At 41.7% G+C, this 14,285-nt stretch overlaps 1 protein-coding gene across 6 annotated transcripts in view; it reads left to right on the top strand.

The window, feature by feature from the left end:
* Window positions 1-14,285, top strand: part of LOC105668373 (kinesin-like protein KIF26A) — a 316,872-nt gene that overhangs the window by 113,141 nt on the left and 189,446 nt on the right. For all 6 annotated transcript variants that reach the window (XR_010891197.1, XM_067358966.1, XM_012360716.2 and 3 more), the window contains 2 exons: window positions 579-1,379; window positions 2,017-3,098. Coding sequence is in view for 5 of the 6 variants with exons in the window: in XM_067358966.1 (XP_067215067.1) it covers window positions 579-1,379; window positions 2,017-3,098 (1,883 nt within the window). In the remaining variant the exon portion in view is untranslated. The remainder of the gene's footprint in view (window positions 1-578; window positions 1,380-2,016; window positions 3,099-14,285) is intronic.

The following is a 14,285-nucleotide window of genomic DNA, read 5'->3' as shown; positions in this document are numbered from 1 at the left end:
GCGTGTACCGATCCAGCCGTCCGGTTCCAAGGTGTGAACCGGTTTTCTTGACTCGATTTTCGGCATGAGCTCTCCGATCCGCCTTCAACCCTCTCGGACTCTTTCGGCGGGGTTCTGGCACATCATTTTTGTCCCCCTCGTTGGAGCGAGCGAGGCTTTATTCAGGACACGACGTGGTGGATAGCGACGGCACGCCCTCCCGGTGTCAGATTTTATTTATCTCACGGCAGCTTTTTGTTTCGCGCTAAATACTCCGACGTTTAAGAAGACTGGCTTCCTCGATTTATGGCCGCCGTCGTTGCCTCGAGTTCAGTTTCTTGCTCCTCTTCGTCTCTCGACTCGTCGTGCGATTCACGCGGGCTCTTTGAGGATACTCGTCTCGCGGTTTATCTGCCGCTGGCATCTCGTTTCCGTCGAAACGTTGCCAGAAGACGAATACGTTGCTCATTAATCACAAACTTAGATGTGGAATTAGGATTATATTAAAGTGAAAACTATGAAGAGTACGCGATAACAAGTTTGAAATTTATTTTGATCCGTCGCTAATTCCTGTTCTTTTTTTTCTCGTTTTGTCGCAGATAAATATGGAAGCGGTGACTTCGACCGACTACGATTCCACAAATCTTAGCAGGAATTTCAATCAGGTTGGCTTCAATACCTATAATTACTCGCAGTTCGAGGAAAAGTACAAGCCGCGGCAAATCTTCAAATATGGCGACGAGTATCTCGAGTACGGGCACAGACTCGGCGCTAACGAAAGATTCGCGCGGTCGAAATATCAGGACGGTACGAGATTCGATCAGCGATACTTGCGAAGCCACTCTCAGCCGGAACGGCAACACCATCTGTCCCAGGAGACGCGTTCCAAATCTCAGGACTCACGCGAGCTCACGTTCTATCAGATAGATCCGCCTGTGAAATTGGAGAACTCAACACGGCAACACGACAAGTCGCATCAGAAACTGAAAAAAGAATTGACTTTCTACGAGATCGACGGACCTCCCCCGACCGGTCAGGAGAGGAGAGAGAAGTCCGAGGTGTGTAAGGAGCGTGGCGACAAGGGGACCAAGTCCCACGATAAATTTCATGCCGGTGGTCAGGAGAGATCGCAGACTGCGAAGCACGGCCGGCAGGAGCAGCAGAAGACGTTGGTGAATGCGCTGAATCGTTCGCAATCGGATCTCACGGAGTGCCAGCTGCCGAATTACTACGGGCATCGGAATAATCCATACATCGATCCGCCTAAATATCGACAGTTCGACAGACTGCCGCGCTATCAGGAGATCCCGCCGAGATCGGAGCCGCCGCCTAAGTATCACGTCGATCCGCCAAAGTACACCGAAGTGTCCAGACGGCAGGACGACTTTAAGCGGATACAGGTAAGCCACGTAGAAAATTCTCGTCTTTTAGAATTCGAGCTTAGAGTGTACGATCATTCCAAGACTTTATCATTTGATGTTGCAATATACAAGCTGTCTAGCAACATCGTCACAACAACAAAAATCGACGCAGGTTTAGTTTTAAGCAAGGTTCTATATTAAGAGATATTTTGCATATGCTTTGTTGTTGAAGAAATTAGAAAATAATAACAATATTTTACGAGAACCACTTATTTAAGAAAATCTATATCTTAAATTTTACAAATTAATGTTTTGTAAAAATAAATAGATGTAGAATTATTTTATTGGAATACGTTAATTTTGTTTGATAACAGGATACAATTTTACGCGATATTTTTAATATGTAATTATTTACAAAATTAAATTGCGAATTATAATATAGAAAATATCAACGGGAAGCAAATTTCGAAGTAAATTACTCTTTTAAAATTCCCGGATAATTAAATCCGATTTTTCTCAAATAACTGGTTCTAAGGAGACTATCATCTGCTCAAAGTCGTACACTATCATTATTGTTCCATTCTCTCGCCGACTCACGTGGCGGCATGTTAACAGTAGAGCGCGCATGAATCGTAGTACTACACGCCGACTACTATGTCGTGTTATCATTCGACAGGAGGAGAGGGGCAGACGACAAGGTAGCGGCGGCGGGGGCGGCAGCGGTGGCGGTAATTCCGGCGCAGGAAGGGGGAACACCGGCACTCATGGCGCCGAGACGCCCTCTAATCTGGCCAGTATCACGCCGACCGCGCGAGAAGCAACACGCACAGTGATCGCGCGACAACGACTGCCCCATAAGACGTGCGACGTACGCATCAGTAACACAAATAATAACAATAACGATAACAACAGCAATAGCAAGGAGAATTTGCTGCAGGATACCGGCGATGATTGCAACGCGCCGTTGTCCTCCCGGTGTCACGTCGAGGCATTGAAGAGTCATCATCATCATTATCATCATCAGCAGCAGCAAGCAGCTCGCGGGATCGGTGGTAGCAACGTTGCTGCCGTTGTCATCGGTAATGCCTTGCCGGACGGTGGCGGCGGCTCGTGCGGCGAAGTAACGACGTGCGACAAGTACAAGGGCACCGGGTCGGAGTCGAATCGGGGCGGCAGCAGCGACGCGGTTCAAGGTCGTTTGACCGAGAGATCCATGCTGAAGATCGAGAAGTTGTCGGGGAAGGCCGCTCTTCACAGCGGCGAGTCGGCAGTCGGCAAGTGCGGCGTGGAGAGAATGAAGTCGACCTCGCAGGAGACCGGCTATAACAAGCACGAGGCCGGCAAGGGCAAAAGTCACGATGTCGGGCACGGTTACAAGGTCGAGAATCTGCGTTATTACGGCGAGTTGAAAAGTTACGCCGATTACAAGGCTTACAGTGCCGTGGACAAGCAGTTAGTGTCCGCGCACGAGAAGTCGCATCTTCACCATCCTCCTTCCTCGTGCGAGAAGGGCGACAAGTGTCACGGCAAAGTGTCATCGTCTTCGTCTTCGTCCGCGCAGGGTTACAGTTTGGCCAAGATCGGGCAACAGCAGTCGGACAAGAGCCACCACAGTGCTGATCACTACTATCACAGATCGTCGCATTTGAAGCCACCGAGCGCGTATCAGGTGTACCAGGAGACCAAGTATTCGTACAACGTGAGCGGGGTGCCCGGAACGCCGGCGCAGGCCAGCGCAGCAGCGGCTTTCTTTGCAAGGTCAGTGTACTTCACCTTAACCTTATGCGAATACGATAGCGCCTTGCGATAGCATGCTGACGACGCACCTGCTGACGCGTCTGACGCGAGCGTGTCCCATTTATCGCGATACCTCCAACTCTTCCGGTATCGCTAACCTTAACCCTAACGGGGATCGATATGTTTTGTCGTATGAAAGTAGGGAATTTAAGGGGGGGAACTATAAATTACTTTTCTATGCAATTATCTCTGTTTACAGTTCGATAATTTATTTATTCACGAAAATTTGGAAGTTAAATGGGTTATATTTGCATGGGTTTTCACTATTGGACGATTTTTCTTTGAATTTTATTAAGTGTGTATTTCATTTTAATTTGTCGCATTCTTCTTTTTGCTTTAATCCGATATAAAATAATATCAATAATTTTGAAATATCAGAATAATAATATTTTACGCAAACATTTAATTTTGATATCGCAAACGTTAAAACCTTTCAGAGTAAAATTGTGAAAATTTAACTGAATCTTATTACACACGTGATCAATTTAAATTTTTTTAAATACTATAGATCTCTCTTCGCGTATCAATGTGGTGACGTGTGGAACGGCTAATAAATAAGAATGAAAAATTGTCAATTCTACTTAAACAGTTTAAATACGCGAGAATTTAGTAGGTTATTAGATTTTTATTCGGAGAAATTTATACTTTCATCTTGTGTGTGTGTTGCGCACGAAGAAACCAATTTACAAGATCATAACTATGTGTATAGATCTCGTATTCCGTTAGCGCGTATCTGCGGGCAAATGTAAAAAGTTGAGTGCCAAGCATTTTTCATCGTTATCAAGCAGGTCTGCTTCTTGGAGCGTGAACGCAATCGAAGCAACGCTTGCGATACGTTAGCAAAAGCATTATTTATTACGTGTATCAATAGCCTGTTTATACTGGAAATCTATAAACTCAAAGTTTGCTCAACTCAATACACTTAAATTTAATCTTAATTGAAAAAAAATGCATTGCACTGATAAAAGCCGGAATAATACCTAACATGTGCAATTTAACAACGCTTTCCTTAGCTTGCACATTTTTCTCTCGAAAGAATGGTATCAAATAATCCATTTTATTCTTCACCTTTGTGTCATTCTTATTCTTTTCGAGCATGCTTTCGAGTTTTCCGTGCTTTAACACGGATAATCACAATTGTGCGAGCATAACTGGCTGTAGAGCAACACTCAGCTTTAAATCTCCTCGTTCCTTTTCCACGAGTAGGCGGAAGGTGTGAAAGCCCGATTATCCCGAACCGTTGGTCTTATAAAGCGCATTTTTATGACGTCAACTACCCTCGTGGAACACGCATTATGCGGCCATCCTTCCTGCTTAGATCGGTCTGGAGCTTTGATCTCGGGTCGCGTATTTTCGTTCGCGTTCTCTTATGAAAGCATACGTAGCTTGCGTGCGGGGGCACGAGTGAGCGTAAATCGCATGCGGTTTACATGCGAGGAGAAAGCTTTTTCTCTCTCTCTAAGGGTTCCACGGCCATCTTTTCCCCTTAACCTTAGGCGCGACCTCAGCCCTTTAATAACCTTGCTCATAGCTCGTGGATATTGTAAAGCACAATGGCATTCTTGGGGTCGCCTGCCCGCGTCTCCATCTTCCCCGATCCCTCTCTCTTTCTCTTTCGCGTTCTTGTTCCCTTCACGTTCGTACGTGTGTGCGTGCAAAGCGCGCGAATCCGTGTGAGTTATTAGCAGCGGCTAATTACGAAGTACGCTTAATAACGACGTACGTCGAGAATCGAAAGTTTTCTGAAACGAGATGGTGAGAGAGAACGCTCGAGGGAGGTCTCTCTGGTTTACGCCGGACTTCGAAACACCGGCGAATTATTCAAAGCGAATGGGACTGTTATTATCCGGATGCTCGACTATCCATGCATATAATAAGCCCGGGCTTTCAGCGAGCGAGCGCGACCGTGTGGCGGCTTTAGGCTTATGCGAGTTTTAATAACGTTTCGGGCAAAGCAATGATGTCGGCTGATCATCGGAATATTCCGGCGGAGATTTAAGTCGCAATTGGCCATATCGAATGTGTGATGTACAGATATGCCCTTTTATTTCGATTTAATCTCTTGCGTTCCCAATTAATTCATATCAAAAATGAATGTAGTATCCATCGCATTTTTCCCCCTGTTGGAAAACAGCTGATATCAACTTTGTTATTTATTGGAATATTTCTCATTTGTTATAAAAATATTTTTTTATTTCTTTATAATAGCCAATGATACGACTGTTGTTAAACGAACAAATATCGAAACGACATTGCTAAAATACAATTTATTTTGTTTGTAATTGCTTGTCTTCTTTTTTTTTCTGGTCAATTTGTATATATTTTTCGAGAGTAATATTTTTATTTGCACTGTATAATTTTTAAAACAGCGGAGCCATAAATATATCGCAGTTACGCTACGTTTAGAATTTAGCATGTGCTATTACAAGTCGGTTAGCTAACCCGTCATTAACGTATAATAGCGTGTAGCGGGTGTCTGAACGATCGTGCTTCGCGTACCAATAATTTCCATGCACTTGCGTCGGGGCAGTGGCGCCTGTTCTCCACGTACTGTCTCTTCAATATCTTTTCTTTTAGCTCCTCAACGACTTAGAACGGATGCTTGACATCTTGTAGGAAATTCTCGCGCGACGAGAATTGAAATTAATCACGTTCCGCGCGTATACTAATCAATGTTCCACTTTTAACTTTTTGCAATGCTAATTAAATTTCACAAAATTACTATCTTTATCCTTTTACAAATGAATGAACTGAGAAACATAAAGTTTTCATTGCAAGGTATAATTATTAACGAATTTAGAATTAATAGTTTCTTTATAGAATATCGCGTTACATTTACAAAATCCTATAGAAACGTTTACGTGTCTTTCCGACTTCTTCAGTTATCATTTTGCAAGACTTCTCTCTTTACGTGTATTAACGTGTATCTAACGTAAAACTAAGTTATTCCGCCGTATTGATTCGCATCGGCGAATTTTTTTGTTGTTTTACTTCGAATTTCTTATTTGGTTCCTCGAGAATGGTCAACCATTTCCCTCCGTCATCTTCCAGATCCGGATGTAAATCCGTTTCGTGAATACGGCGCGAAGTTGCGAAGAGTAGCTGCGCTTTTTTTTCCAAATTTTCTCGCATCGAACTCCGATGGAGGTCGATTTCCCGACGGGTTTCGCCGTTGCCTCTCGTAAAGTTGAAATTTCAAAACTTTCACATTGGAGTTGCCGGTCTATACGAAGCCCGGAAGCACGCGGCAAACAAAATTGACCTAGGCTGCACATCCTCCGAGCGGTGGCGAAGCGATGGAAGAAGAGAGAAAGAAGGGCATCGAACGAAGAAGAGAAGTGGAGAACGCGAGAGGATAAGGTGAAACTGAAGGCGGTGGGCCAAGTCCGTCCGTATTGTTGGCCGTCGTGATTTTATTGCCTTTTTATATTGCCTCTGCGATACTCTCTTCTTCTTCTCGCTCTCTCCCTCTTCTCGCACCACGCTCATTTCCCTCTCCTCTTTTCTCTTCAAGTTCGTCGCTGTCTCTCCACTTCCGACCTCTCGCCTCGGGGTCGCGAGAGCGATTTTTACGAGGCAGCTCGTCTCGCGTCTCCTGAGATGCAACCCACCCGTCGCCACCCCCTGAAAATTGCAATCTCACAACAGTCAGGATCGTTTGTAATCGAGGAACGGAAAATAATGTCGGGCAGGCGCGCGTATCTGGTTGTGATTGCGAAATCGTAATCTAGAAACCGTGCGATAAAAATTTAAAAGAGAGACTTGGAGACGATCGAAATCGTACAATTTGTCTCTTGTACTGTCGTTTGTAAACGTATTTAGCCTCTCTTTAGTGTGTTTCTCGAGTTGAAAAGTTATCGTAGGAATGTAAATGTTATATGTTTAACTGGCTACTCGGACGAGCAGGCGGGATTCTATGCGCACGCGGGATATTGAAGAGACAGCAGAGACTGCCGTCGTTGAATCGCGGAAAAGGAAGAAAGCATCTTTAGATTTTTTTCAGAGAGAAGCGCGGGCACGCGCGTGCTTTATTCCGCACATATTTATAGTATACAGGATTTTCCTTTCGTCTTTGAGGCTCGGCGTGGGCAACGTGATAGCACGCTGGGTTTCCTATTAAACATACTCGGATAACCTTTAATTAGGCAGATGGGATGCGAGAGACGAAACGTAAATACGCACTTGTATAGATATTGCTCGTAGAATTATGGAACGTATTCTATTTAATTTGAAAGCCGAGGAAAGATCATTATATCTCGTTATATCCGCATAGTGCCTGTGAGTTACGATAATTATTGGTGCGAAAATAAGAAATTGTGTATTGCGCAAAATCATTTGATAGGATACAAGTTTTTTAACAATAAATATCAAGTTATATCACAAAACAAAACCAATAACTTTTGAAATTGTGGAGTTTTTTTTGTTGATGAACAAATTTTTTTACTGTTAATTTTTTTTATTGACTAGCTCTTCCGGTTTTGAATAATTACTATGTATATAGATACAGAAAATGCCTTAAATTATTCATTTTTTTTATCCAACTTTCAAATCACAGAGTAACGCTGTGGTTATTTTGTTTTCACTCGACCGCTGTAATTTGGCGCGTTTTACCGCGTGAAGTGTATAAATCGCAAATTATTCTCGTGATCAGCTTGCCCGTCATTCGATAAGCGGTCGGAGTCTGCGGGATGACCCGTTAGTTGCCAACAACGAGGCTGCCGACGACCCCGGACACATCCTGTGGGTCACCGGTGATCCCCGGACTCTTCGTTCAACAGGTAGCGCTCTCTCGTAGCCCGAGTTCGCCGGCGACCCAGCCCTCTCCATTATATTCATATCATGTAAATGCGCCCTACCGCGCTTCAGCCGACTCCTATTTTCCACCCCTGTGCCAAGCCAGACGTAAAGCTGTACCGGATAAAGATAGAGGGAGAGAGAAGAAAGCGAAAGAGAGAAGAAGAGGAAGGAAACGATGTTTGAAAAGGAAGGAGATGGGAAAACGCCATTTCTGCTTTACATTTATACTAATGAGATAATACCGGCTGTCTTGGCACACCCGGACGTGGCGCCTCGTTTGCCGTAATAATTCCTAGGTTGTATCCTCGCCGCGGATAACATTCGATTATCTCCGTCGTCGGCGATTTGTTCGCTCATTTCTCCTCTCTTGTCATATTCTCTCTTCATCCCGCGCGTTGTAATTGAAAAGTCTATGTTATGTTAATGATTCTTGCTACTACGGTTTATAGGATCTAAAAATTAATCAATACTCACAATATCCATCATTTTTATAATTGATTCAATTCTGGTATAGAAGTAGTTAGAATTTTTAAAAAATTATCGTGTTTTCTTAATACGCTATTACTTTAGATTATTATCGTTAATTATAAAAGAATTTTAGTATCTGGAGAAAATGTTTTTCTTCCTTCTTTCGCTTATTTTTTTGTATTTAGCAGCTCTGCGTATATCTTCTTTCTTCTTCATGATCTCATTAGCATTTTTATATCCTTCTTTATATCTTTATTAACGCTATCTACGCTTATCACGCATTATCTCTCTCCATCTTTTTCACGTATAGTGCTCTGAGAGGGTTTTGGTTTTAGTACGCGAGCAATATATGTAGAGGATGTTCAAGTTCTCGTATTTTCTTTCCTTCTTTTTCTCTCTTGCATTATGAATCCGCAGATAAAAGGAAGTGTGGAGAACTTGATACATCTTATATATCTCTACTACTCTACCTTTTTTCTTTTTTCTCTTCCATCTGCTTCATCTCCCATTTGTACATCGATAAATGTACCCACCAGCTTTTCATATACGTCGTCGGCTTCATCGTGTGGGTGTCACGCACTCAGTGGTCCTCCTTCGTACTGCATCTCCTAACGCATCCTGTCACGCATTGATGCGTCGGCTATTAAACAATAAATGATGCACATCTATCACTTTTAATTATACGTTGCTAAAATGGCGGGGAAAGCGTGTCGAGAATTAATTCACCAGTTTCTCTGCTTGATAAACGGAGATCTCAGCCGGCATAATTTATCCGTTTAGTAAAAAATTTCTGGACTTAAATACGGCGGTCTGATAAGTTTTCAACATGTTTTTGTGATTACGCAATTTTTTGTAAAAGAACTCGAAACGCTTCTTTTTCACGTTACTTCTATATTCCGCCGGAAATGAACCAATTTATTTCTGACTGAAATAATTTATTTCACGTATAGAGTAATCAATAGTGAGTAATCTCGAGTGATTAAAAAGTCCAACAAAAGATAATTGAATACTAGCAAAGTTAATTTAGTTAACTTTTCTCATAGTAAAAAATTCGCAAATTTATCTTAATATTTAAGAGACATTTAATTTCAGGAAGCTTTAATTTATCCAGTAATTTTTGCTTATTTATTAATTTCTTAGACATTAAATTAATTTTAAATTGATGATATTGAGTTTTCTTTTTAGGAGTAATGGTTTAATTTATGATGTGATCATGAATCTTTGAAATGCGCACACATGTTATGCCATATTTCAATGCAAATAGAAAATTTTGAAGGAATGTAATTATTAATGTGATTTCTTTCAAAGTTTAAATCGCGTTTAAGTTATATTTTCCGCGAAGCAAGGATTGATTATCGCAATTATTCTTGCTATACTGAGAACCGTTTTGTCAGCTCTCCGTCGACTCTTTATATCGTACCATCGGAAATTCTTTCTGTCATTTAAAAAACATCTTCATCATCTTTGTCATAAAGTGAAGGCATTAATAATGTTAAATGCGCACCTTCGCGAATCGTTAAACAGTTACGTCCGCGATGTCGCCGACTCTGTTTCGGTGCTTCGATTGAGACCTCGATTTCGCCAATTAGAGGTGAAATGCCCGCGTTACATCGATTAACTGGCAGCGTCTTAACGAGTTTCACGGCCGATTATTAAAAGCCGATAGCTCGTCGCGAAGACGCGACCGGTCTGTGTGCCGAGCGCGTATGTGTGGTAAGCCGCAGTTTGTAATTACCCTGCCGGACGTGTGCGCATACGTGAGCCAATGTACAGGCAATTATGTCACACTTCGGTCCCGATATTACTTTTCAATTTGATATCGCCGATACTGATGGACGCGCCTGGCCACTTTGACGCCGCGGCCGTATATCAGGCTTTTTTACAATGTGCGCCAATTAACATGTATCTGCGTACTCGCGGACGACCATGATTAGCTGCGTTAAAACGCCGTGTTGCGGATATTGAAATCGCACTTCGGGCGATGAACGCGAGAAAACAGCGGTCGTATCGGCGGCAAGTGCATCCGCGCTATTACATCGCGAAGAGGGTTCTTTCATTTATTATGATGATTTTATTAACGTTGTAGATGATTGCTGTAACGTTAGATTATTGCGCTTGTTTTATTGCGATTTATGAAGAAGCGATAAAAAGATCGGAAAATTCAAAACGTAGTAAATACAATTTTACACACATGCAGAATATTCGGTAAATCTTTTGAGCAACAAATATCAATTCAAATATCAATATATCACTCTTAAAATTCTCAGGTAATTGGTTTTTTTTCTTGGAAGTAATACTCCTTTTTTAAAATTCCTTTCGCGTCGTATGCGAAGTGAAGAAATGTGCGTACGATCCATCAAGCGGCCTGACGTAATTCAAACGGCTTTGCGGTACCGTTGTATCGGGAGATTTTCGTACTCGCGCGCGAGATCGTGAGGTCTCGTACCTGTCCAAGAATATCGGGAGCGCGTGAGCGTCATTAGTTATCCAGCATTATGGCCGAGGAACGATTCGAATCAATTTGGAGGTTCGTAACCCCGGCTGCGGGGGGTCCACGGCCGGCTTCATATATCACCGTGGCCAGTGGTCGAAAGGCGGCGCGCAAACGGTAGAGACGGTATTCTCTCTCAGATTTCGGCCGTTACGTGTCGTATAAAAGAGGAGATTGCGCGCGCTCAACCGTATCTTTTTATCGGCTTAATTAGACTGCGCCGCGATTTTATATGCGACGGGACAACCCGCGTTTTATATCTATCCCTTTGACGTCATCGTTATATCAAGTGTCGTATCGCGTCAAGTGTAGCGTAGACGCCGGAAATCGATCGTAAGGATGAATATACGACACGGAAATGTTCGTAATTTTTCGTGCGAATAGCTCTGCAAGCACGAATATTTCACACCTGATTTTCTGATTTATTACGCCGCCCAAAAAGTTGCGCTTATCTTTAGTGACAAATCGATGAACCGCGTGGCAGAATAAAGATCAGTGCAAACTTCAGATTTCACTGTAAAATTATATTGATAATTTTTATATAATAAATTTTTTTAACGCTGTATCATCGTGACAGCAAAGATGAAATAATTTATTTGATTTTAAACCAATATAAAGAGTAGAATTGTTTTGCAAATTGTTTTGAGCTAATTACATTATTTATTTATACTTTTATTCAACAATAATAACAGTAATGGCCTTTATACAAATAATTCTCGTCGTGTTTTTTATTGCTATATTTTTTACGCTTCAATTGTAATTAATAATAAAATTTATAATCACATACGTTCGAATGAAATATTCTCTTTTGTAATGAGATCTGGCTAAAAAATATGAAAATTCGAAAATTCGATCTTCTTTATGCTTTACGTAATTTTTCGAATGAGCGTCTCTGCCGTTTAATTTAATACTACGAGTGCTTGCGAGCGAACATTTCATATTCTTTTCTCTCGCCGGCATTTTGTCACGCGAGCAACAATCCAATCGATAAACAAATACAAACAAGCGCGCGAGCGCCGGTGAGTGGTTGTCAGCGAAACGCACGGGCGGACTCTAGACCGGAATAAAAAATATATATTGCCTTCCATATGCGCGCGAGAGTCGTTGCGCGTAGAACTTTTAATTTGCAAAAAGCGCCGCAGCGCCAAACCATAGTTTCGATGACTCGTATTTCTAGACAAATATGCCTGCCGGCACTTCGACGAGTCGTGTATTTTGTAACTTGCACTGTTATTTGTTTGCTTTTTACTACATCCGAGTAGTTTGCATATGGTTTCTCGCGGTTCTCTTTTTTTTTTTTCACCCGTTACCACGTATTCCGTAATAAATTTTGATGGACAGAGCAACCACGTTTCGGTTTATAAAGATCGATTTTATACTTTGGCGAATAGGTAATTGATCGTGATGAATTGATCGAAATTTAAATAAAGCTCGATATTTCGCGTCGTTAACTGACTTTTTGAAGCATCGTTCCGACGGAGTAAAGTAAATATTATCCGCTGATGCAGTCTCGATATTTAATTGGTCCGCATCTACCACATGTTGAAAATGAAACGCCCGTATCTGTTTGTGAACTGGCTTGCAAAAGGAGTCTCATAAAATACCGGGCAATGCCATTAATAACACGAGACGAGAAATGCTTTGTAGCCGCGAGCACGCAGTCGGTTTCGACGATTCGCCGCATCGAGCGTTTATATTTTATGCATGTGAGTTCTTTTACGCGCACGCAGCATTTATGTTGGATATAATATAGCGGCGAAAATTCGGATTTTACCTCTCAAAATGGTCGCCACGAGGTATCATGCAATTTCAAAAAGTTTCAGGAAGATCCGATCGCGTAATAGAACCAATTTTAAAATTGCTCAAATTCGCGAAATTCTCATCATCGAAAGAGTAGATACTTTTTGACATAAAATATAATTTATATTAAAAATATAAATTGCACATTTTATCGCATTGAGTGACGTATAATGCATTAGAAAGAAATTATTCGCCCGTTGAAATTCTAAGTCATCTGTATCGCGCACTCTAGCCGAGCGGACTTTAGATTCAATTATAGATGCCAACAGAGAGGTAGACGTCGACCCGACGAATCACGACTTCTTTATCCTTTAGAATTTCTCTTTCTTGTGATTTTATAACGGCGCTTCGTTATTCCGTCGCGTAACTTTTTTTATGATGGTTTTCCGGCAGTCTTCGGTCTTTAAGTATTACCATTTTGGAGATTCAATTATAGATCCTAGGCTCTACCACGAGAACGAGGAAGAGAGAGGCATCAGTGCATCGATCAAACCATGCACTTTAATTTTTATGAGTCCTATATTATAGACACTTAATATACTTTATGGTACCATACGTTTTTCTTTGTGTTACGATGTGACAAAATTGTCACAATTACTGTATATTACGAGATTACAATAAATATAATAAAAGCTAGAAAAATGCAGACGTGAATAATTTTCTTCTAATGCATTGTATGGTACTTGATGTAATTAAATACATCCATTTATAATTTTAATATAAATTATCAGGTAACCGACAAAGTTCGTATGATTTTTCGTGAAGTTTATTATTAGTAAAGCCGCGCGAACTTTGTTGGTTACTTGATATTTATTGATTTCATATAATTTTAATTGATCTTGCAATATTTCAAGCCAATAAAAGATTTAGGTAGATATCTATTTACACACGCGAGAGTTTTTCCTGATATCGAATAAAATCATTATTCAATAATGTCTAGCATCAGAAATTTATCTGATATCGGTATTTATAAATAATAAATGTGGCGTTAAAGAAAGCTGAGAATACGGAGCTTAATGTTCCACGATGCCCGGTAAATCTCGTGCAAATTATCGGTGAACTGTGTAAATAATAACTTGCCGGGATAATTAGCGGAATAATTAATCAAGGTTAATTCAGCGTGAATCGCGTATATTTTTTCTCACGCCCCACCGATTGCCGTCGCGAATTACTCTCGCTCCTGAAAATAAATACGCGTTACTACAACGGTAATGTACTCGGTGGTAACAATTTTTTATCGCTCCACGACGCGGTTGGTCTCGTTGTTTTTTCTCCGATCCGGAGCGCGCGGGATCGTGTAACGGATGACGATAAAATGCGTTGTATGCACTCGCGCGCCGGCGATCACCACGACAAAATAACGAACAGCTCAATTAGACGCGTCGTAAAATGCAAATGTATACGCGTGCCGCCTCCGAACGTGCTAGGCAAGCTTTTCTTGCACATATATACCCATGTACGCGCGCGTATGTCCGCACCTCGTCCGCGCGACGAGCGCAAGTAGAAAAGTCGTCCATCCGGAACCGAACGGGCGCAATAACTTTAATTGTTAATTAACGCTAGCTTTGCGCCGGCCGCACCGTAGTACCCTG

The sequence above is a fragment of the Linepithema humile genome, chromosome 7 (genome assembly GCF_040581485.1).
Source record: "Linepithema humile isolate Giens D197 chromosome 7, Lhum_UNIL_v1.0, whole genome shotgun sequence".
Classification (NCBI taxonomy): Eukaryota; Metazoa; Arthropoda; class Insecta; order Hymenoptera; family Formicidae; genus Linepithema; species Linepithema humile.
Note: the sequence above shows the minus strand (reverse complement) of the source record. Positions and strands in the feature narration are given on the sequence as shown.